General features: G+C 46.0%; 1 protein-coding gene across 1 annotated transcript; it reads right to left on the bottom strand.

Moving 5' to 3' along the window:
- Positions 1 to 1,744: 1,744 nt before the first annotated feature.
- Positions 1,745 to 21,883, bottom strand: RER1 (reticulata-related 1). Its single transcript, XM_087371185.1, has 7 exons — positions 20,971 to 21,883; positions 20,463 to 20,561; positions 20,044 to 20,264; positions 8,809 to 8,878; positions 2,923 to 3,002; positions 2,679 to 2,746; positions 1,745 to 2,412 (listed from the first exon to the last, which is right to left on the bottom strand). The coding sequence occupies exons 1-7, from the start codon at positions 21,625 to 21,627 to the stop codon at positions 2,219 to 2,221; spliced, it is 1,389 nt and encodes a 462-aa protein (XP_087227311.1). The 5' UTR covers positions 21,628 to 21,883; the 3' UTR covers positions 1,745 to 2,218.
- Positions 21,884 to 22,167: the final 284 nt, after the last annotated feature.

Raw genomic sequence — 22,167 nt, 5'->3', positions numbered from 1 at the left:
AATTTTACTTATCATTTCATGTATGTATTTCCCCTTTCATTAGTTAGAGTGTTTGCCAACATTCTCAAATCAATCAACCTGATGTCTTCGTCCTCCTAAGGCCCTCTAGATTGTCATGGTGGGCACATTCATACAAAGAGCTACAAGATAAGACACCAAGCAAAAAGTTGGCTTGTGGGGGGGATAAAACTAGAGATTAAATGGACAACAATGCTCGCGGGGATAAAACTAAAGAACACTTGGCTTGTGGGGATACACTAGATATTAAAATGCTTAAGAATGAAAGAAATCTCTGCACATACTCTTCCTATGCAGTAGTAATGCATCTGCTATCTACATCCCAAATTGCATAACTTGCCACAACACATGCATTGGCTTTTGTGATGTTAATCACCTATAGTTCTAATGTCTCCACATCGATGATCTAAGGTGTCAACTAAAGGTGGTAATTCTTCATTATGGCCTACACCACTTACTCACTCCCATGGGTTACCCATTGCTAAACAAGCTTCTAGATTGACACATCATCACCCTTCTTGGCTCTTCTATTTTCTAAAATGACACATCATCATGCTACTTGGATGAATTTCTTGCTGAATGGAGGTCACGTCCGCAATACAAATTGTGGGACCTAATATTTCATCTTGCCAATGTTGACAAATAACTACATTGACAAGCCATGATCCCTGTTGCACTTGCCTGCCTCAACTGTTATCCTTCCCAATTTGAGCTTCTTCTATAGTCGACAATGGTGATTCAACCAAATAGACATCATCAATCTTGACCGAATTTGTTGGACATGTCAATCACATTGGTATTGGCACCTTCATTAGCCTCCGAATTAAAAGGCTGATAAAAAAGCCACACCATAGTTTACGATTTACAACCATTGTAACATACCAAAATGCCCCCAAAAGAATAGCTTACCACTGTCCAACGAACATTGACAAGTTACAAAACATAAAATGTGCAAGGTTGTACAATTGAGAAGAGTTACGTACAAGCTGGACCATGAATGGGAGTTCAAGCCTACATTATTTCCTCGTAATTTGAATGTCTGATTTCTCCATTTCAACAATGAAGAACGTGAAAGCATAATTCATAGGTATACGTTCTTTAATTTGAGTTGTAACATCAGAGCAACACTTGATTCTCGACCATTTCTCAACCGTACAAGTATCTCGTCTAAAACGATTATAATACTCTACCAAAACATTGCAACAGAGCCTCAACCTTAACCTTCATAAGTTGAAAAATGGGAAGAGTTCTATGGATCAAATATCACTTTCACATAAATTGAATGCCCACTTTCCCTATTTCAATTATATACCTAGATGAATCCAAGAACATTCCCAAACTCATCCTCTAAAAACACAACATAGTGCAGTTTCAATCTCATGATAGTCACTCACAAGGTTGAAAACCATAAACTCCATCACACATAGCAGGGACTAGCTACTATGACATCCCCACTGATGTCATCAGCACCCAAAAGTGGGGGTAGACCATAGTATAAAAATATGCTCTCACACATACAAATCCACACACACATACTCGAGCATTCATTTATACAAAGTCTTCGTACTGAGTTTCTGTCGGCACTCTGGAGGTGAAGGGCAGACTCAGCCAAGCACTAAAGGAGAAGGCTAATCCAAAAAGTAGTCCAAAATCTCCTCTATTTCAATTATGATTAATATTGAAACTGAGTGAAGCATATTCATTCACATACACCTTCATTTTGAGTTATTAACATCAGCATGTCCAAAACCAATGAGCTGAAATAATATGCAGGTAGAAATTTGAGAGGCATAGGATCCTACCTCAGAATTTTATCTCACAAACAAAGAAATAACTGGATTTCATCACTATAGCAGTATCATCAGAAACCACAAGTACACACACATTCCCCAGATCCACAGTAATGAAAGCCTTTACCAGACACCTCCCGAGGTAGACTCAACCATAACAAAACCCATCATAATCTAACTCCCTGCATCTGCAAGATGCATCTTAAACTTGTCCAGCATTCCCACCTTAAGATGGGAAGGTAGATTTCCTGAATGCAGGAACTTACCGTTTGACTAAAGCTTCAAAGGGATGACCAACTGATGTCATGTTCGTCCCCGATTCTTGAGGGTATTGAAACTCTTAATAGGGATGCTAAAAGCCTCAAAGCAACCACCAGCATAAGATCTACAGAGGTGTGCATGGCAGCTATTTATTGGCAACCTGACCATCTTGCCCAGTCTACAAACTGCATTCCTCCATATGTGTTGTTAGCAAACCTTATGCAAACAGTAAATGCCATAGCCACAAGCGGCAACCTTTTGGCAAGTGGAGACCCCTCCACCACTCTTTCCAGTCCATTGACAACTTGGTACCTAGTATTTGATGAAACAGCAAGAAACACACCTGCACAATAGAGCCAGAAAGAAGCAAAGAATCATGTCACAAGAATTCGAATATTAAAACTGCAGAGGAACATCTGCATTCTACCCAGCGCTTAATATTTAGATTATTGGGCACATTTTCTATGGAAAACCTGCTCAAAAGGTCTACATTCAACCCATCTGCTTAGAATTTAGGTATTTTTTTATGAAAGACGAGCTCACTTAGTCCTCTACATGCTCAATGCTACTGCTTTTAAAAAGTTTTCCTACATCGATGTAACCACTTACCCCAGAGTGCTGCACTTTTCAGCAGCGGTGGTACAGGGACATCTTTCTCCTCCGACTTCTTCAGCTTTCTGAACAATATAGTAAATACATAAAAAATTTAAAGGTGAAAAAATCCTTATTTTTAAAGATGGGAAGACATAAATATTGTCGACGCAACCTCTCCCTACCCTCACAAACCTCAGCAGCAGCAATCAAAGAATCAAGGCATCTCCTTAAAATGGAAATATGAACTTGTCATGCATACCGCTTCAGAGACATGATGGAGTTTGCAATCCCTTGGCCAATAATTCCACAACCAAAGCCAACTGCTCCATACTGTATACCCTGTCAGACAATTATGAAGCAAAGCAGGATGTTAAAAATAATAATAAAGAGGGAGAAACATACACCGTTTATGGACAGATAGAGAAGCCCCACATTGTGGAAATGCTTTAGAAACCCATCAAGGGAATAATACTTGCTTCATACACATGTTTATTAGATATGAACAAAGAAAAAACTAGCAATGTATGTGTGTGTGGTGCGCTCGCACATGCAAGTGCTGTTAGAAACTCACTGTGCCCACCTGTGAGCCCCCAATTTGAGGGGACAAGGGGCAGTGAGAGGTAGGAGAGCTGGGGAAAGAGAGAGACTCAGGCCGGCATCATAGGCAACCAGCACACGGGCTGGTTGCTGCCTGCAACAGCAGGAATATAAGGGGCCTTAGGCCTCACTTGGAGGCTTCTGCAGCTGCGCAGACTGGCTGCACAGGGCACCCTTAAATAGGGGCCTGTGGCAGGCCAAGTCGGCCCAACCAGGGCCACCGACCAGGGCGACCCTGGTCGGTTTTCTAGGGCCCACCTGGTCGGCCACCAGACAGGGTACCGACCCTGCTGGTCGGTCAACTCAAGGGGCCTGGGCAGTGCCTATAAAAGGCCCACTCCTTCATTGTTTCCAGCATCCAGTGCAAGACTGAAAGCCTCCTTCCAAGGCTGTGCTGTGCACTCAGTTCTGGAGCAGTTTGTGAGAGAGAGAGTCCTTCAGTATTCTCCAGCACTTTGCTGTATTTTGTATTGCTCCCTATGAGCTGTTTTTTCTGCCCACCATCCGGTGGATGAATATACTCTCTCTCTCTCTCCGTCCAAGTTATTTCTGAGTGAGTGTTTGTTGCATCTGTGATCATCTATCTGAGTTGAGTGTGTGTAAGAGTTGGAGAGATCTTGGGTGGAGGTTTGAGTGATTCATTCCCTCCTATTCTCTAACATGATATCAGAGCCATAGGCTCTCAACTCTTCTTCATCAAAGCACTCTCTGAAGGAAGGAGTCCCTTGGCAAAAAGGTGATTCTGTTTTCAGCTCAGGCTAGCACGAGAGGTCAGTACATCTTTTTTGCTTCAGTTTTTCAGTTTGCTATTCACCGAGATGGATCAGCGTTCACAAGCCTCTACACCCACTGCTCGTCCTTCCTCCTTCTCCAGTCATCTTCCTTCTTCATTTATTCCCAATTTTGGTGAAGCTGGAAAGCTCGATGGGACGAACTATCCAATCTGGAAAGTCAAGATCCGAAGCCATCTGTTGGCATGGAAGCTGTGGAAGATAGTGATTGGGACCGAGGAGAAGCCGGACAATGCTAATTGGCACGACAGCAGATGCTGTGATTCCTCATATCCAGTTGGCAGAGACATCTTCAGAGGCGTGGGCCATACTGAAGGAGCTGTATGAAACCGATAATACAGCCCGTATCATTACTCTTCAGCATCAGCTCTATAATCTTGATATGAATGAGGGTGATAGTGTGCATGACCATCTGACAAAGGTGAAAGTCGTGCGGGACCAGCTCGTAGCGGTTGGTCAGAAGGTGGACTCGAGTCAATTGGCGTTGCTCACACTCCACAAGTTGCCGCGGAGTTTCAAAAGTTTTGTGACTACACTCACTGCGGGTCAACGGACTAAGCCAATGACCTTTGAGGAGCTTGGCCCACTCCTGCTTCAGGAGGAGGCTCGAGAGAAACTCTTTATGCAAACCGACGAGAAGGCATTAGTGGCCAAAGACAAGCCTAGAAAAGGCAAGACAAAGGAGTTCAAGAAGTCAGAGGACGCCGACCAAAAGAAGAAAATGAAGTGCTATTATTGTGAAAAGCTTGGCCACTCCGCCAAAGAATGCCGAAAGAAGAAGGCGGATCAGAAGCGGAAGAGAGAAGCCAAGAACAAAGAAGAGCCTAAGAATGATTCTGCCAATGTGACGACTGGACAGTTGTTTTTAATCAATGAACATTGTTCAACGTATGCAGTCAGTGAAGGAAAAGAGGGTTGGTATGTTGACAGCGGTGCTTCAAAGCACATGTCTAACAGAAAGACTTGGTTCAAAACCATGGAAAGTACACACCCGGATTCCAAAGTTTCTGTCGGGGATAGCAGGACGTGTCCTGTGAAGGGCATCGGTAGCATTCCTTTCATTACAACCGCGGGTGAGGAGAAGGATATCTCTAGAGTACTTTATGTACCCAACCTTAGCAAAAACTTACTGTTTGTAAGTCAGATGGACAAAAACAACATGGCAGTTCTCTTTCAAGATGGCAAGGTCACCGTGACATCCAAAGCAAATGGACAGATGGTGGCTCAAGGAGTTGAAGAGAACAAACTGTACCGCCTCAGTGCAATGTTGGTTCATGAAGACAACAGAAAGTCTAAACTTTGGCATGAGCGCTTCGGTCATGTCAGCTATGGAATCTTGGCTGAAATGTCAAAGTCGAAGATGGTGGATGGACTTCCACCAATTACAGGCAAGGATGATGTCTGTAGGGCTTGTCTAGAAGGCAAGCAGCACAGGGATAAGTTCCCACAAGAGGCCTCATTTCGGGCCAGCAAACCACTTGAGTTGGTTCATGCCAACATTTGTGGCCCAATGTCTACAGCATCATGGGCAGGATCCAGGTACTCACTTCTCTTTGTGGATGATTTCAGTAGAATGACCTGGGTATATTGTTTGGTTAAAAAGTCACAGGCTTTCGAGAAGTTCAAGGACTGGAAGGCCAGAGTTGAAAAGGAGACAGGGGAGCAAGCATGGGATCAAGCGACAACTCACCACAGCACATACTTCTCAGCAAAACGGGATAGCCAAGAGGAAGCATAGCACCACCACAGAGACAGAGCTTGCTATGCTCCAAGGGAGGAACCTTTCTAAAGCCTATTGGAGTGAAGCTATCAATACGGCCGTACACATTCTCAACAGGACCAAGACAAAGGCCGTCAAGGACAAGACTCCATATGAGGCATTATATGGTAAGAAGCCCTCTATTACTCATCTTCGCATTTTTGGTTCTAACGCATGGGTGCTTGTGCACAAGGAAGACAGGACCAAGCTTGATTCCCAGAGCAGAAAATGTATCTTTGTTGGGTATAGCAAAGAATCCAAGGCCTATCGACTCTTCGACCCAATAAAGAAGCAGATCCTTATCAGTCGGGATGTTGTCTTCGAGGAAAAGGAACCTGAACCCCAAGAGGAGCCTCAGATTGAGGAGGAGGAGATTGTTCAACCCTCGAACCCACCCCGCCCCAAGTTGACCATCCAAAAGGTGGCGAAATCAAGTTGATGTTCCACAAGATACTAAGGAAGAGCAGGATGTTCTAGAAGCACTTCCAGTTCCTCCTCCCACTGAGAAGTAGAAGAGGTTGCCCCAATGGTACTTACGGACATTGGAAGACTCTCGGGTCACCGAATGAGAGTAGCAGTTCCGGATTGCGTCGGTCCCAACGCCTTCAAAAGACCCCATCCGTGAATTTTGCATTGGTGGCTCAGCTTGACGAGCCAAGGACCTTCGAGGAGGCAAAGGACAATCCAGAATGGCAAGCTGCCATGCACGCAGAGATGGATGCTATCCTGAAGAACAATACATGGGACTTAGTGGCCCGGCCCCCGCGACGGAAAGTCATCGACACTAAGTGGGTATACAAACTTAAATACAAATCAGACGGCAGCTTGGATAAGTATAAAGCAAGGTTAGTGGTCAAAGGTTTTGCTCAAACTGAAGGCATGGATTTTGATGAAACTTTTGCTCCCACAGCTCGCATGGTTACTATCCGGACAGTGATTGCCCTTGCTGCCGAATTCCAGTGGCCCATTTTTCAAATGGACGTGAAGTCCGCATTCCTTAATGGAACCCTGGAGGAGGAGGTATACGTGGAGCAGCCACCGAGCTTCAAGATCCAAGGTCCCCATTAAAGGTCTACAGGTTGAAAAAGACATTATACGGGCTGAAACAGGCCCCCAGAGCTTGGTACCAAAGGATTGATGTATTCTTTCAGAAGATAGGGCTAAGTCGGAGTCCTTCTGAGGCAAACCTTCACTTGTTCATTGAGAAGGGGTTGCGATTGGTACTCATCCTCTATGTTGATGATGTTATCTTAACAGGTGACCATGTCAAGAAGATTTCTCAGGTCAAGGAGCTACTCATGTCTGAGTTTGAGATGACTGACCTTGGGTTATTACACTACTTCCTTGGGATAGAAGTAAAGGATGAAGGATTGCAGGACAGCAGTAACTCCCATGGAGGTCGGACTCAAGCTAAGTGTTCACGACAGATCTCAGCCGGTCGATACTCCCTTGTACCAACGATTGGTAGGAAGTTTGCTTTACCTTACCAATACTCGACCTGATATTTGTTATGCAGTTGGGCTATTATGCCAGTTCTCTGCTTCTCCCAGAAAGAGTCATTGGGATGCAGGTTTATGGGTGCTGAGGTATCTAAAGGGTACTTGCACCTATGGGTTCACCTACACCAAAGGCATCGAACTAGGCGGGTTCTGTGACAGTGATTGGGCGGGTGATGCTGACACCAGAAGATCAACAATAGGGTATTGTTTTTTACGTGCATCTGGTGCCATCTCTTGGCTGAGTAAGAAGCAACCCACAGTGGCCATCTACAGAGGCAGAGTACAGAGCCGCGTGTACAGCAGCTTGTGAGACACTGTGGTTGAGGTGGATTCTGGAGGACATGGACGTATGTCAGGAGGACGCAACAATGCTGATGTGCGACAATCAGAGTTGCATAGCCATTGCCAAGAATCCAGTGTACCATGCGCGGACCAAGCACATCGAAGTTCATTACCACTTTGTTCGAGAACTCATCATCGACGACGTAATCAAGCTTATGTACTGCCGACAACTTGTCCGACCTCTTCACGAAGGCACTTCCTCGAGAACAGATGGAGCACCTCATCAAACGAATGGGGATTGGCCCACAGTTGTGACATTGAGGGGGGGTGTTAGAAACTCACTGTGCCCACCTGTAAGCCCCCGATTTGAGGGGACAAGGAGCAGTGAGAGGTAGGAGAGCTGGGGAAAGAGAGAGACTCAGGCCAGCATCATAGGCAACCAGCACACGGGCTGGTTGCTGCCTGCAACAGCAGGAATATAAGGGGCCTTAGGCCTCACTTGGAGGCTTCTGCAGCTGCGCAGACTGGCTGCACAGGGCACCCTTAAATAGGGGCCTGTGGCAGGCCAAGTCGGCCCAGCCAGGGCCACCGACCAGGGCCGACCCTGGTCGGTTTTCTAGGGCCCACCTGGTCGGCCACCAGACAGGGTACCGACCCTGCTGGTCGGTCAACTCAAGGGGCCTGGGCAGTGCCTATAAAAGGCCCACTCCTTCATTGTTTCCAGCATCCAGTGCAAGACTGAAAGCCTCCTTCCAAGGCTGTGCTGTGCACTCAGTTCTGGAGCAGTTTGTGAGAGAGAGAGTCCTTCAGTATTCTCCAGCACTTTGCTGTATTTTGTATTGTTCCCTATGAGCTGTTTTTTCTGCCCACCATCCGGTGGATGAATATACTCTCTCTCTCTCTCCGTCCAAGTTATTTCTGAGTGAGTGTTTGTTGCATCTGTGATCATCTATCTGAGTTGAGTGTGTGTAAGAGTTGGAGAGATCTTGGGTGGAGGTTTGAGTGATTCATTCCCTCCTATTCTCTAACAAGTGCACCCAAGCATGTGCGTGTGTCTTTCAGGCCTCTATACATCACCATAATAATGAGATAGAATGCACCCTTGTAGGATGCTACAATGCGCACACATATTCTCACAAACTGGCATCGTCACTTATTCCTCATGACTAAACAATTGTGGCTTGAGAACTTTGTAGAAGCAATTATTTATAACAAACCTTGTAGAAATATGAGCCAATTCTTTGTTGAACTGAGAATCTTCTGCCAGGGGTTGCAGCCTCAAAAACACTGTTCACAAAACAGATACTTAATATTAAGACAATAACAGTATTTGCAGCAATAGGAGCTTGCCAATATTAACAAATTTGAGAAACTATAATGGGGTTCAGGAGGTATACTTAGTAAGCAACAACTTAAACAAACCAATTATCTGGATACCCAAGATTTACTCTCTCCCCAAAGCTGTACTCCCTAAGATAAGGACAATGGAAAATCATGACCAAAAGCGCACAGCTAACTAAATTATCTGGATACATAACTCAGTAAAGGTAAGCTTTCATAACAAAACATGGGGGGTGATGACCAATACCAGAGAAAGGGTCAGAACAAAGCCATATGAGCAGAGAAAAAGGCTGCCACAGGCAGATCTGAGAGAGAACATAGGTACCACATGGGCAGCAGCAGGCTGCCATGGAGCAGGACATGTGCCTGCATGGAAGGAGCAGTATAAGGCCTTGGAAGGCACTGGAGGTGCTGGCAACAGTAGGCCCTGCATGGGCAGCACATTTTTCAGCCAACAAGGGCTGCCAGGGCTAGGCAGCTGGGATTGCCACGTGGCAGGGACAGCAGACCAGTCCGTATAAGAATAGGATGAGAAAATCTTCTGTTCGGAAGTCGAAGGTTGATCTTTTGAAAGAACTTGTACTGCTGTGCCGAAGTCTTTATCATTGAAATACTTTCCTTTGAATGAATTCGGAACATCCACAAATAATGTAGAGATTACCATGGCTGATGCTAGAGTTAACCTGCTGAGAGCATCTGCAACTACATTGCGTAGTCCTGGAATGTACTCAATGGTCATGTGAAAGTTGGCCAGAAACTCAACCCAGCGTGCTTGTCGAGCATTCATGACTGGCTAAGTAAAGTTAGAGAGTGATGGTCTGTCTTGACCACCAAGTCGACTCCCATGAGATAATGTTTCCAAGAGCGATAAGCATGTACAACAGCAAGAAACTCCTTATCATAAACCGGGTATCGGGTTTGGATATCGGAATGTTTATGGCTGTCAAAAGCAATAACTCTACGTTCTTGCATCAAGACTGCTCCTGTAGCGATATCGGAAGCGTCGGTCATGACCTCAAATGGAAGGTTTGGGTCAGCAATAGCCATAACTGGTGTGGTAGTGAGTGCTTGCTTGAGTTGTTCGAAACTATACTCTGTTTCGGGAAGCCACTGAAAAGCTGATGTACTTTTCAATAATTCGGACATAGGAGCTGCGATTTCAAAAAACTGATAGACCTTTGTATGGTAGAAGTTTGCCAATCCGAGAAAAGAGCGGACATCATGAACATTCTTAGGAGTAGGCCAGTTTTGGATTACCTCGACCTTCTTGGGATCCACAGAGATGCCTTGAGCTGAAATAACATGTCCCAAATATTCGAGTTGGGTCTTGAAGAACTCACTCTTCTCAACATTGATGTAGAGAGAATTTGCACGGAGAACTTCAAAAACTTGGTGAAGATGTTGTTTATGCTCATGTAGGGATCTGCTGAAAACGAGGATGTCATCGAGGTAAACGATGACAAACTTATCGAGGAAAGGCCTGAAGATGTCATTCATTAGTGACATGAATGTGGCCGGGGTATTGTTTAACCCCAAAAGACATGACCAAACATTCATATTGTCCATACTTTGTTCGAAAAGCTGTCTTGTACTCATCGTCTTCTTGTATGCGAATTTGATGATAACCTGAACGAAGATCAATCTTTGAGAATTGTGTTGCGTGTAGAACGTAACACAATCTTTGAGAATTGTGTTACGTGTAGAAGTTAATCGATGCGAGGCAATGGATACTTGTTTTTGATAGTGAGCTTGTTGAGGGCTCGGTAGTCAATGCAGAGGTGCATTGACTTATTCTTTTTTTCCACAAGTAGTACAGGAGATCCGAAAGGGCTGCCACTGGGCCGAATGTGACCTTTGTCGAGTAGTTCGGTCACCTGTCTTTGGATTTCTTCATTTTGAGTGTAAGAAACCCGATAAGAAGGTTTCGACGGTGGATTACTGCCGGGAATAAGTTCGATTGGGTGATCCACTGGTCGTCGAGATGGTAATTGCTTTGGCAATTCCTGTGGAAAAATATCCAGGTAGGGCTGGAAAAAAGATTGGTTGAGGTAATCAGGAGGATCCTTTGTTGGTGTCTCCTCTACTGCCGTAACCAACAGAAGTGAAGTCTTTACTTGACGTTTACGAACCCACTTCTTTACTTATAGGACAGAGGCAACTGGGTTTGAAGGAGAGTCCCTAGAACCAGTTAGCTCAATAATTTTTCCCTGGTGGACAAACTGGATAGTATGGCTGCAAAAACTGATTGATGGATCATAGTCGTAAAGCCACTGTTGTCCAAGTATGACATCGTACCGAGAAAGAGGCATGATGTCGAAGTTCAACTTGTCCGTATAATGTTTGATGCGAAAAGACAAGTTTTTGATCCTGGTGTTGCACAAGAAGGTAGTTCCATTTGCGAGTTCAATCTGGTAGTCCATGAAACTAGGACGGGTGGTCAATCGGAGTTTATCGACCATAGAACTAGCTAGGAAGTTATGAGAGCAGCCACTGTCGATGAGGATAGTGACCGTTGTTCCACGAATCGATCCTTGGACACAAAGTACTTGAGTGGCCACGGAAGGTTCGAGGTTGCTGGCAAGGCTCATGTGGATGGTATTTGCCATTCGAACAGCTTTGCCTTTCTTGTCTTGTGCTGGGGTAGCATCTTCTGTTTGGGAAGTGCTAGGTTTCATATTGGAATTTTGCTTTGGTCGCTTGGGACAATCGAACCATCTATGGTCGCATGTACAGATGGTACAAAGTCCTTTTGTGCTAGAGTTGTTCTTCTCAATGGCCGCACCTTTATGTTAGGAATGACGGTGATGACTTTGTGAAGAAGAAGAGACGCAATCCTTGGAGGAGTACTTCTGTTGGGATCCAGCATACGATTTCTGAGACTTGTGGGGATCTTGAGACTGTCGCTGACCTTAATAACCCGAGTTTTTTATAAACTTGGGGTTATCTTGAGAGCGAGCACCTTTGACCATAGTAGAGTTCTGTGTTCTATTAGCACTCTGCTTCCCTGTGTTTTGGAAATCTGTAATGCACTCTGCGTAAGCAATAGCGCCATCTGTGGTGGTGATGTTTGCTTTGAGGACATCAATGCGTAACGAGGGGTTTAGGCCTGAGATGAAAGCATGAAGGCAATCATCATCAGTTAAACCATCAATCTCCAGCACCAATGTGATGAACTGAGACATGTAGGAAGATAGGAAGCCTGTTTGCTCCAACTGTCTGAGTTTTGAACGTGCTTGGAAGTCCGCATTATGAACTGCTTACGGAGCACGTGTTCAAAACGTTCCCAAGTTAACACACTTTTATCATCTTTTAAGCGTCGTTGCCACCATAGGAAAGCTGTATCCTTGAGGAGGGATGCTGCCAAGGCAATCTTTTTGCCTTCAGTGAGGTCAACGATATCAAAGTACATGCGCAGTTTTGCGAGCCATTAGTCAACTGTTCGGCAATTTCATTGACCAGTGTAGGCTTCCGGAAGTTTAATGTCAAGTCTTTTAGTTTTGGAAGCTTGGAGTAAGCGGTAGAGGGTACGGAGTTTAATGTTTTCTACCTCAGGTGGAAACGAGTCCACATAGTCGTCCGGTGGCGTCACGTCATCCTCTGTATGTGTGGTACTGCGAGAATCTTGGAGTTGTTGGACTTTCTGGACCAAGTCGGAGATGTTGTCTTGAAGCTGAGAAATTTGAAGTTGAAGTAGTGCTTCGCCTTGTAAGTTGACTTCAGGGGTCTTTTTTGGACTTGAGACGCTTATCTCCGGAGAGACTGCACGCGAGCGTTGCGACATATCGAAAGTCCCTGTGAGAAGAGCACGAACCTACGCTCTAGTTTGTACCATTCCTGGAAGAAAATCCGGGCTGCTCCCTGAGGTTGCTCATGTTGGAGGGGGCAGGCGAGGCAAGATGGAACCACCCGTGAAAATCTAGTAAAAAAGGTCATGTCTGAGGTAACACTGGTGATGCCAAAATCGGTGTTACTGCTCGTGAGAGTACAGGGGTAGGTTGCAGAGTCCACGGATCTGAGAAGGGATAAGGAGTTGCTGTTGGGAGTGAGGGTATCCAGGAGAAGAAGTGCCTTCAGAGTGTAAATACTATCTTGGGAAAGATAAAACCTATGTAGGAGGATATCTGGGAGCTGAAGGAGGTGAAGAGTACCCTGGAGATGCTAAAGCTGAGGCGTAAAAGTCTCTCCAAAGATGGACAGCAAACTCGTGAGAATCTCGGGTTCTGGGTATCTACGTGTCTCGTGGAACACAACCTGGACTGTGCTGAGGAAGTAATGTGAATTGAGATGCCTCACGCAGAAGGTATAGGATGTGGTCCAAGTCACTGGAAGGGCACGAGATGATGCCTGAGTTGTCCTTGAAGGGACTTGAGAATTACCAAGAGTTTCCATGCTTTAAGGAGGAGGCTTTCATTTGCTGTAATTTGATAATTAGCGTCAAATAACAATATGAAAGAGAATCCTTAGAAATAGAATGGAAAGAATCCACCTGGCATAGATTAGAACTGCCGGACTGTGCTGAAAAGCGTGTACCAGCGGTGAGCTTCGCGCTGGAAAAAGTACAGCATCAATTGCAAGTTGAAGGAGGTCCTGATGTCGAGTTGGTAGAAGACAATAGTCAAGCTTCAAATTTCGAAATTAGGGTTTTCTGTAGAGGGAGGCGATTCAGCGAGCAAATAGTCCGGTTGTGGGCAGAAATATGTTGTTAGCGATAGCACGATCAACCAGTTGGGGCTCGATCTGTTGATAGAGGCGAGATCTTGGAAAAAGAGGGACTGGTTGAAGTGATTTGCAGTAGAAGAAGATGACGAATTTCTGGCACCTACGCCTTGTTTGCAGAAATCTAGGCAGCAAGATGACGACAGAGGCTGCAAAGGGGATCTGTTCGACCAAAAGGTCTTGTAGGCAGGTATGCAAAAGAGCCGGCTGATGCAGGCAATCGAGAACTATGCAAGATGGAGGCCTGACGAAGGGCACGGCTTCCTGCAAGGATATGGCGCAATCACGTACCGGCTGATGCAGGCAATCGAGAACTATGCAAGATGGAGGCCTGACAAAGGGCACGGCACGGCTTGCTGCAAGGATATGGCGCAATCACGTACGGCAAAAAAAGGCGAAACATATTTCAAGAATTCGCATTTTGATTCGTGCACCTATTGATGGATGATGGTTACCAAAAATTAAAACGTGGGTTTGGAGAACCCTTGGGTAGTCTAGGGTTAGGTTTTGGGTATAGGGCTGGTTGCCCTTTTTAGGCCCTCTAGGTACCCTTTTGTAGGTTGGTGCTTGGTGCCAAAGGGTGTGCCTATTCTAAGGGGTGTGACCCTTGGAATAGGTGTACCTTTTTATGAAGGGGTGTGACCCTGTTGAGAGGGTACATTACAATGGGAGTCTCTCTTCAATAGAATGTCTCTTGTGAAGGGTTGTGCCTCATAGGAAGTGTCCCGTCAAAAGGGCATACCCTTCCACAAGTGTCCATTCATCAAACCATCCATAAGTCTAAGGTATAGAGAAAGGAATACGTCACAGATCGTGACATTGAAGGGGGTATGTCTGAGTCGTCATTGAAGGCCTATGCTGAGGCCATGAGGCTGTCCTATGGCTGCACTGCACTGCAGTTATGCTGTAGAGGCTATGGGAGAACGGTGCCCAGGAGAGGAGGGCTCCTGTAGAAGCCACAGGGTCTGCTGCTGAAGAGACTGCTGCAACTGTTGCTGCTGGAGCTGCGTGGGCTCTTCGCTCTTCGAACTGTTGCGGGGACTGTCTGGTGCTATTGACTGGAGCTGCTGATGCAACTGCTGGAGGTGGAGGTGGAACGACCTCTGGAGATACTGCTGAACCGGGGGAGGGCATGCTTTTAAAGGCAGAGAAGACTGATGTCAGCTGAATGGGACTGATAGACTGACCCAGTCTGTGACAGCCGACCTACTACTGGGGGCCCTGTTGTCTGCACCGACCTGCTTTGTCAGCATGCTCACAGCCCACCTCTGTCAGGGATGGCGTGGTGTTGTGCTCCTACACCTCTACCTGTCTTCGACTCTCTGCAGATGGTCTACACTGTCTGCAGGCTGCTATACAGTCTGTATGCCTGCTAGATTGGCTGCTGCTGACTGCACAGCAGTCCTGCTCCTGTACAAAAGTCCTGCCGCTGCTGGGGGCTGCAGTGGGTTGCAAAGCTGCCGGGTACGTAGTCATACCATCCTGGCCTGCAAATGCCCATGACATCCCCTTCTGCTGAAACTGGAACAGGGGGCAAAGCTGAAGACCCCTATTCAAGAACTGCAGCTGGTGCTGTGTCATCGATAGACTAGCTACTAACTTTTGGTGGGTAAAATTCGGCACCCTAAAAAGTAACCAGGCCTTCCCATCTGTATGTTACACTGTAATGGTGTGGTCTTGCCCTGATGACTGTGCAGTGGTCAGCAAGCCATGGTGCACCCAAGATGAAGTCTGTCAAGCATAGTTGCACGAAACGCACGTTTCGTGGGAGGAAACGGAAACGGTGAAACGGAAACGCCGTTTCGTCAAGAAACGGCGTTTCGTTTTTGCTGTTTTCCCAGAAACCCTAAAAACGGGTTTTCTGGGTTTTCTTCCAGAATTTCGCCACTCCGTTTTTCGCCGCCTCCCGCTTTCTTTCAGCCTCCTTCCAGCCTCCTTCCAGCATCCTTTCAGCATCCTTCAAGCTCTCTCCATCCCATCCTTTGCTCTTGGACCTGCCCTCACCTCCATCCTTCTCTGAGCTCTCTCCATCCTCTTCATCCTTTGCTCCATCTTCTCCATCCTTGGCAGCCTGCTCTCCTGACTCCATCCCTCCATCCTTCTTCTCTCCATCCTCTCTTTAATCTTACCTTCTACCTCTCCATCCTCCTCCTCTCCATTCTCCTTCACTTCTACCTCTCCATCCTCTCCATCCTCTTTTACCTCTATCTCTCCATCCTCCTTCTACAGTCTACCTCCCATCCTTTCTCACGAGTCACTTGTGACCTCTCCATCCTCCTTCTCACCTCTCCATCCTCCTCAATGCCGAGAGATGCTTATTGGGTCCATGTCTCCCTCCTGGATAGTTATAAAGGAGGCGGTGGCTCCAAGAAGTGGAGATGCAACTATTGCGGCATAAGCAAGACGGGGTCTGTCACATGGGTGAAAGACCATCTAGCAGGTGTTCCCTGCAAGGATGTAGGACCTTGTGAGTTCGTGCCTACTGCAGTGAAAGGTGGCCTAGCAGAATGGAAGCGTGCGCGTATGGCAGCCTTCGCTGCAAAAAGTGGAGGACAAGGGCTGCAAGATGAAGAAGAGGCTGCTGACACTGAGCCATTGGATGATGCCAGCACATTGGGTTCTGCAAAGAGAAGTAGAGGGGCATCAACTACATCGAGCGCAAGTCCTAGTGCCACAAGAACACCCTTGCCACATGGATCAATTAGTGTGGATGCTAGTGCGGGGAAAAGAGGATCACTGCAAAGGTCTAGCATTCAAGCACGCTTGCAAAAGCAAGCAGTGAAGGAGGCCACTAGTGAGCTCACAAAGCTCTTCATACAATGTGCAATACCCTTTCATGTGGCGAAGACTACACGATGGAGGAAGGCCATGAGAGCCGTAAGCCGCATTGGGTATGAATGGGAAGGGCCTACATATGAGGCCTTGCGGACAAGAGAGCTAAGAAGAGAGAGGGAATGTGTGGAAGACCAAATGAAGCCCTTGAAAGAGACTTGGAAAAAATATGGATGCACTCTTATGCGATGGATGGTCAGATGCACGCAAGAGGAATGTGTACAATATTTTAGTATCTTCTTGCAAGGGAACCATGTTCTTGAGAGCCATAGACGCTTCCACTGCAGGTACAGTGATTACAGGGCTGTATATTTGGGAGCATTTACGGGCAGCCATTATGGAGATAGGTGTTGAGTATGTGGTGCAGGTGGTGACAGATAATGGCAGCAATTGTGTGTCAATGGGTGCCATGTTAGAAGATGAGTTCCCTAAGATTGTGCGGACACCCTGTGCCTCACATTGCCTTGATCTTTTGATCGAGGACCTAGGGAAGATACCTTGGATTGATGCCATCTTCTCCACAGCCCGCAGTATCGTGAAGTTTGTCACGAAGAGACCCAAAGTCCTCAGCATCTATCGGGCTTACAGTGACCTTGAGCTATTGAAACCTCCAACCACAAGGTTTGCTTACATGTTCATAGTGGTGGAGAGGCTTGTGCGAGTGCGCCAGGGCTTGTTGCGCACGGTTGTGTCTCGGGAGTGGGGAGATTGGGATGATAGAGGCCAAGCAAAGTCTATCAAATTTTTTCGCATGATCATGGATGAGTCTTGGTGGAATCAGGCGGAGGCATTAATCAAATCGATTAATCCTATCTACACGGTGCTTCGCATCACAGACATGGAGGGAAGCACATTAGGGCTCTTGTACGAGTTTATGGACAAGATTGGAGAGGCCCTCAACAGAAACACTTCCCTATCGCCTGATAAGTAAGACTTTTTACTTTTGTAATATGTATAATTATTGCAGTTACTAAATGGCAATTTGTTATCATGAAGCCTGGAATTTTCAGATATATATTATGTATGTACTATTATCTATAGTCCATGAATTTTGCATGCATAATGCATTCTAATTTCTTGTGGCATGATTTAGGGTTGAGTCCATCCATGCTATATGGAATAAGCGGTGGAATTGGTTCCACCGCCCAATCCATGCGGTGGCACATGTATTGCATCCGCTCTGGCGCAGTCAAGAGCAATATGAGAATGACGAGTTGGAGGAGGGGATGCAACAGTATCTACAAAATTGGACGGGTGGTGACTTGAAGATGCAACGAAGACTGGAGGATGAACTTCTATTGTTCCGCAATCACAGCCTCTCCTTTGGTCGACCTACAGCTAGGCTCCGAGAGACACAGTTGCAACCTGTCTCCTGGTGGGAGAAATATGGCAACTGTACTCCTACTTTGGTAAGAGTCTAAGAGACAAGTTCCAACGCCACTAGTTGGAGCTTAGTCGTTAAGTAATTTGAAGTTTTATCTACTACAAATATGTTTAAAGTTATCAAGTTCCTGATACTTATCTCAGCTTAATTGGCTTATGGCAGAAATGCCTTGCTATACGTGTTCTCTCACAGGACTGCAGTTCCGGTCCTTGTGAGAGAAACTGGAGCACTTGGGCCCTCTTTCACACAAAGAAGAGGAACAGATTGAGCACGGCTCAATTGGAGCGGTTGGTGTTTTGTCATTGCAACCTCCGTCTCCTTGAGTTCACCGCCGGCTGCCCCGAACCTCGCCAAGTGAATGTAGACAAGGTGGACGTGGAGAAGATGGAGGTCATACCAGATATCCCACGGGAGGAGCTAGACATATACACCATGTTGTATGAGGAGCTGTCAGCACCAGCACACCACACACGATCATACACTCAACCATCTGGAGATGGTGCTAGTACTTCAGTTGCACCCGATGGTCCTGATCCTGATGTTGATGATTCTTCTTCAGACAGTGACACAGATGCCTCGAACTTATCTGAGGACGCAGAGGATGACAATGACGAGGAGGCCATGGATGATGCAGATGATCAGTAGTCCTGCTGTTTTTTTATATCATCCATGAGTGCTTTTATTTTGAGTCTTGCATGACTCATGAGTCAAGAGTCATGAATCATGATCATGAAATTTGTGGACCATGAATCATGATTCATGATCATCTATGGAGTCTGGACATTGAATACTTTCAAGTTTCAAGTTTCAAGTTTCAAGTTTCAAGTTTCAACTTGTGTGCTAAGTTTAAACTTTTAAGTACTTCAAACTTCTAAATTTCAGATTCTTGTAATGCCAAACTTGTTAGTCATGACTCATGATACATGTTGATTTCAGATTATTGAAGCATCATTCAAGAATTTAGAATCATAGAGGCATGAATCATGAATGATGCATTGATGCTTGAAGGCTGAAGCCTGAAGCTTCAGCCTTCAAGTATAGATAATTGTAATTTGTATTATGTATGATTTGCACTCTATTGATAATTATATTATGTATAAAAAATAAATTTTTATACATAAATTGTATCATATTGCCGTTTCTTCCGTTTCCGTTTCGGCGGGGCCCGGAAACTCCGTTTCTTCCGTTTCTTCCGTTTCCGTTTCGGCTGGTAACTATGCTGTCAAGCCTAACTATGAAGGTGCGCTTCTATGACATCCCACCGATGCGGATCCCCATGCCTTGTGCTGATTCTCTGGTACGAATTGGTGGACGGGACTCCCAAATGTACTGCAAGTTGGAGCATGGTGGCTGACTATGCTGTTGGAAGACGGAGCTTGGTGACGAGGGACTCATCCAACAAATCCTCGAAACCACCACCGCTACAAACAGGATAGTGACTACCTTGCCTGCTATCTGTCCATAACACGTGAGAACCGCTTCCTTCTGCTGAGGTTTTGCCACCTTTTAGACTGCTGAGAATGCGTCTGAGGCTGTGGCAGATGGTGCAGAGTCTTGGCAAACTCGTCCCTAAAAGGACCTATGACCTCAAGCCTTGTTACCTTATGGATGTAGTTTGGATTCATCAATTCCAATTTACTGACACACACCCCAAAATCCTTTGGGGGCGCACGCACGCACACTTTTTTTTTTGCTGATGCCCACGCGCGCGCACACACACACACACATATATATATATATATATCGGGATAGGCTATCTAGCGACCTTTGTGTTTTGACACTCGGAGAGACACATAGGGGAGGTGTATAGCGGTGACAATCGGCAATCGTATTGTTTGAACGTCAACTCCTGACTCGATGAGTTTGAGGATGCTGCCTGTGCTAAATCCAATAAGCAAAATGCAAGTAAATGCAGGTTAAAGAAGAGGTCAATACTGGAAATCAACTGCAAATGCGCAATGACAACTCCTTGTGAAACAAGCAGCTGCAATATGGTGCAAATCCCATCCAATAACAGGCATACAACTATGCTACCTCCAATTGTGTTTAACGATATTGGCTTTGATCTAGATGTGCTCTCATGGGTGCTCACTGCCAACATGAATGCCTCAAAATCCATGCAGATCTGTACAACAAACCGTGTGGAGAAACAAACGAAATGAAATATAAAGGCTTTTACCTGCTGGGTAGAGCTTGAACTGCTTGGGAAAGGCTTCCCATGATCCCACTGGATGGAACCCGTCTTCGAAACTGTACAAACGGGGCTAACATGCCAACTAGGGCAGCATCTACAACCACCCCAACTAGAAGATCTGCCATGTAAAGCTCGAACTCATTCCAAAAGTCATCTCCTCTCTTTTGTACTTCGGCAAATGTTGCACATCCAGAATCGATTGCAATCTGCACTTAAAAAGAATAAGAATGAGACGTTGTCAAACTGGGATAAAATACTATGGTGCGGTTGTGCCTTTGAACACACGAGCTAATTAAAGCCTGAATGCTCCTTTGCAAATGTATGCTTACTTCTCTTTTCTTTCACTCTAAAGAAAAGAGGGAATCCATGCAAGATATGAACGAGCCGAACTATAACGGCACTACCTCTGTCAGTAACTTGAAGAGGAAACCCTGGTCTGCTAGCATTCGGTTCCGTAGAGTCGTGCTAGCATGGATAGCTGCTCCCATTGGCCATCTAGCCCCCTGGTGGACAAGGGGAGAGAATTGTCAACATGCCTGGCATCTGTGCGACCTTTGTGTCGTGAGAAATTGAAGAGAGGACCGCAATCTAAAGCCAAATCTGCAAGAGCTTTGAAATTGAAACCCATGTATGCCATCAGTGAACAAAGTCGAGCTCCAAATTTTGTAAGTATTATGCCTGGTTGCAGTTTTAAAACACCATCATGTCTATTCACCATAGAGCTAACAATGGCAATCACATAATATTCGAAAAAGACGCGCAGAATGGGACATATTCAACGTATACTTTAACTGCTAACAAGCAGGTAAGAACGGTAATGAAAAATTACAAGTTCCAACGAAGTTCTGATATTGTGTAGGAGCGATTAGAAGCCATAACTTTCGAGGAAATGTTTCGTTCAATCACCGTTACCTGAAGCTCCATGAATCGCGTGAGGACGAGGCTTCGAATTCCCACGGTTCGAGCTGCCTCTGCCATATCGGGTGGAAGTGTTATACCCCGGGAATGAACTTCCTGGTTTACTTGCTCCGCATTTAAAAGAGGACCGAACTCTTCTTCATCGGGATCGTCGGGATCAGAGTCCTCGTCCCCGTCTCCACCGCTGCCAAACTTGCCATTGTCTCCCCCACCAGCATTCCCACCATCCCCCCCCGTGTCACTATGGAAAAGCTCTTCGGAGTCGTCATGCGAATCTGCTTTTTCTGGAGGGGTTTCCACGAGGCTCTCAGTAGCTTTCACCTCTCCTTGAGTACCCTCAAACGTGGTCCGAGGGATTCCAGCGGCATCACTTTTAACATTAAGCGTTATCCAACCTGCTGAGAGTGATGAACTTAACGGGCCTCCAATGCAGGTGTGCTTCCTCTTCCTCAAGCTCTTTCCTTTAAGCGTGGAACTCGCATTCTCGCAGGCATTTGGTTCCCAGCCAGAGCGACATTCTACAGGAAGACTCTGAAGGACGCCCCGATTCCCATCGAGAAATCGGCCACAAAGTTCGCCGCGATTCGAGGTCGACACATTGGATTTAGCAAGAAGAGACGGATGACAAAGAGATGAAGAGAAAGAAGCCATTGCGGGAGATGCAAGCGTAGCTCTTTCTTCAACGTCACGACCTCTAGAGCAACTGCGGATCTTCCGCGAAAGCAAGTCGAATTTAAACCGTTTGAGAAGCTACAAAAGCAGAAAGGAGCAGGAACAATCCTGAGAGAAGCGATCCAGTAAGAAAATCTCGGCAATGCAAGGGAAGGAACAAGAAATGAAGCAAGCGGGATGGAGCAGGGAGGTGGCGATGGCTATGGCAAAGAAGGAAGCTCCAGAGCTGCAGAGCTCAAATTCAAACTAGGGCTTTTTCTTCTCTTAGCTCTAATCTCCTAATTATTAGCTCTAATCTTGTCATTCCTAACGGAGACTTGCCTCCAGACTGCAGGGCTCCTATCCTTCCTACGTGGATGCCACTTCATGCCTCCAGAGAGCCGTTCAATGGGCACCCAAGCTTGGCCGCCCGCCAGTAATGGCCCTCCAACTACGCTAAGCTTCCTGCTCCGCATCCAACCCATTACCCACCGAACACCGCATGTAGCATTTTCAAAATAATTTATGTAGGTTCGAGCG

The sequence above is a fragment of the Dipteris shenzhenensis genome, chromosome 32 (genome assembly GCF_047967505.1).
Source record: "Dipteris shenzhenensis isolate YYH24624 ecotype China chromosome 32, Dip_SZ_1.0, whole genome shotgun sequence".
Taxonomy (NCBI): Eukaryota; Viridiplantae; Streptophyta; class Polypodiopsida; order Gleicheniales; family Dipteridaceae; genus Dipteris; species Dipteris shenzhenensis.
This window is presented reverse-complemented; position numbering and strand designations above follow the sequence as displayed.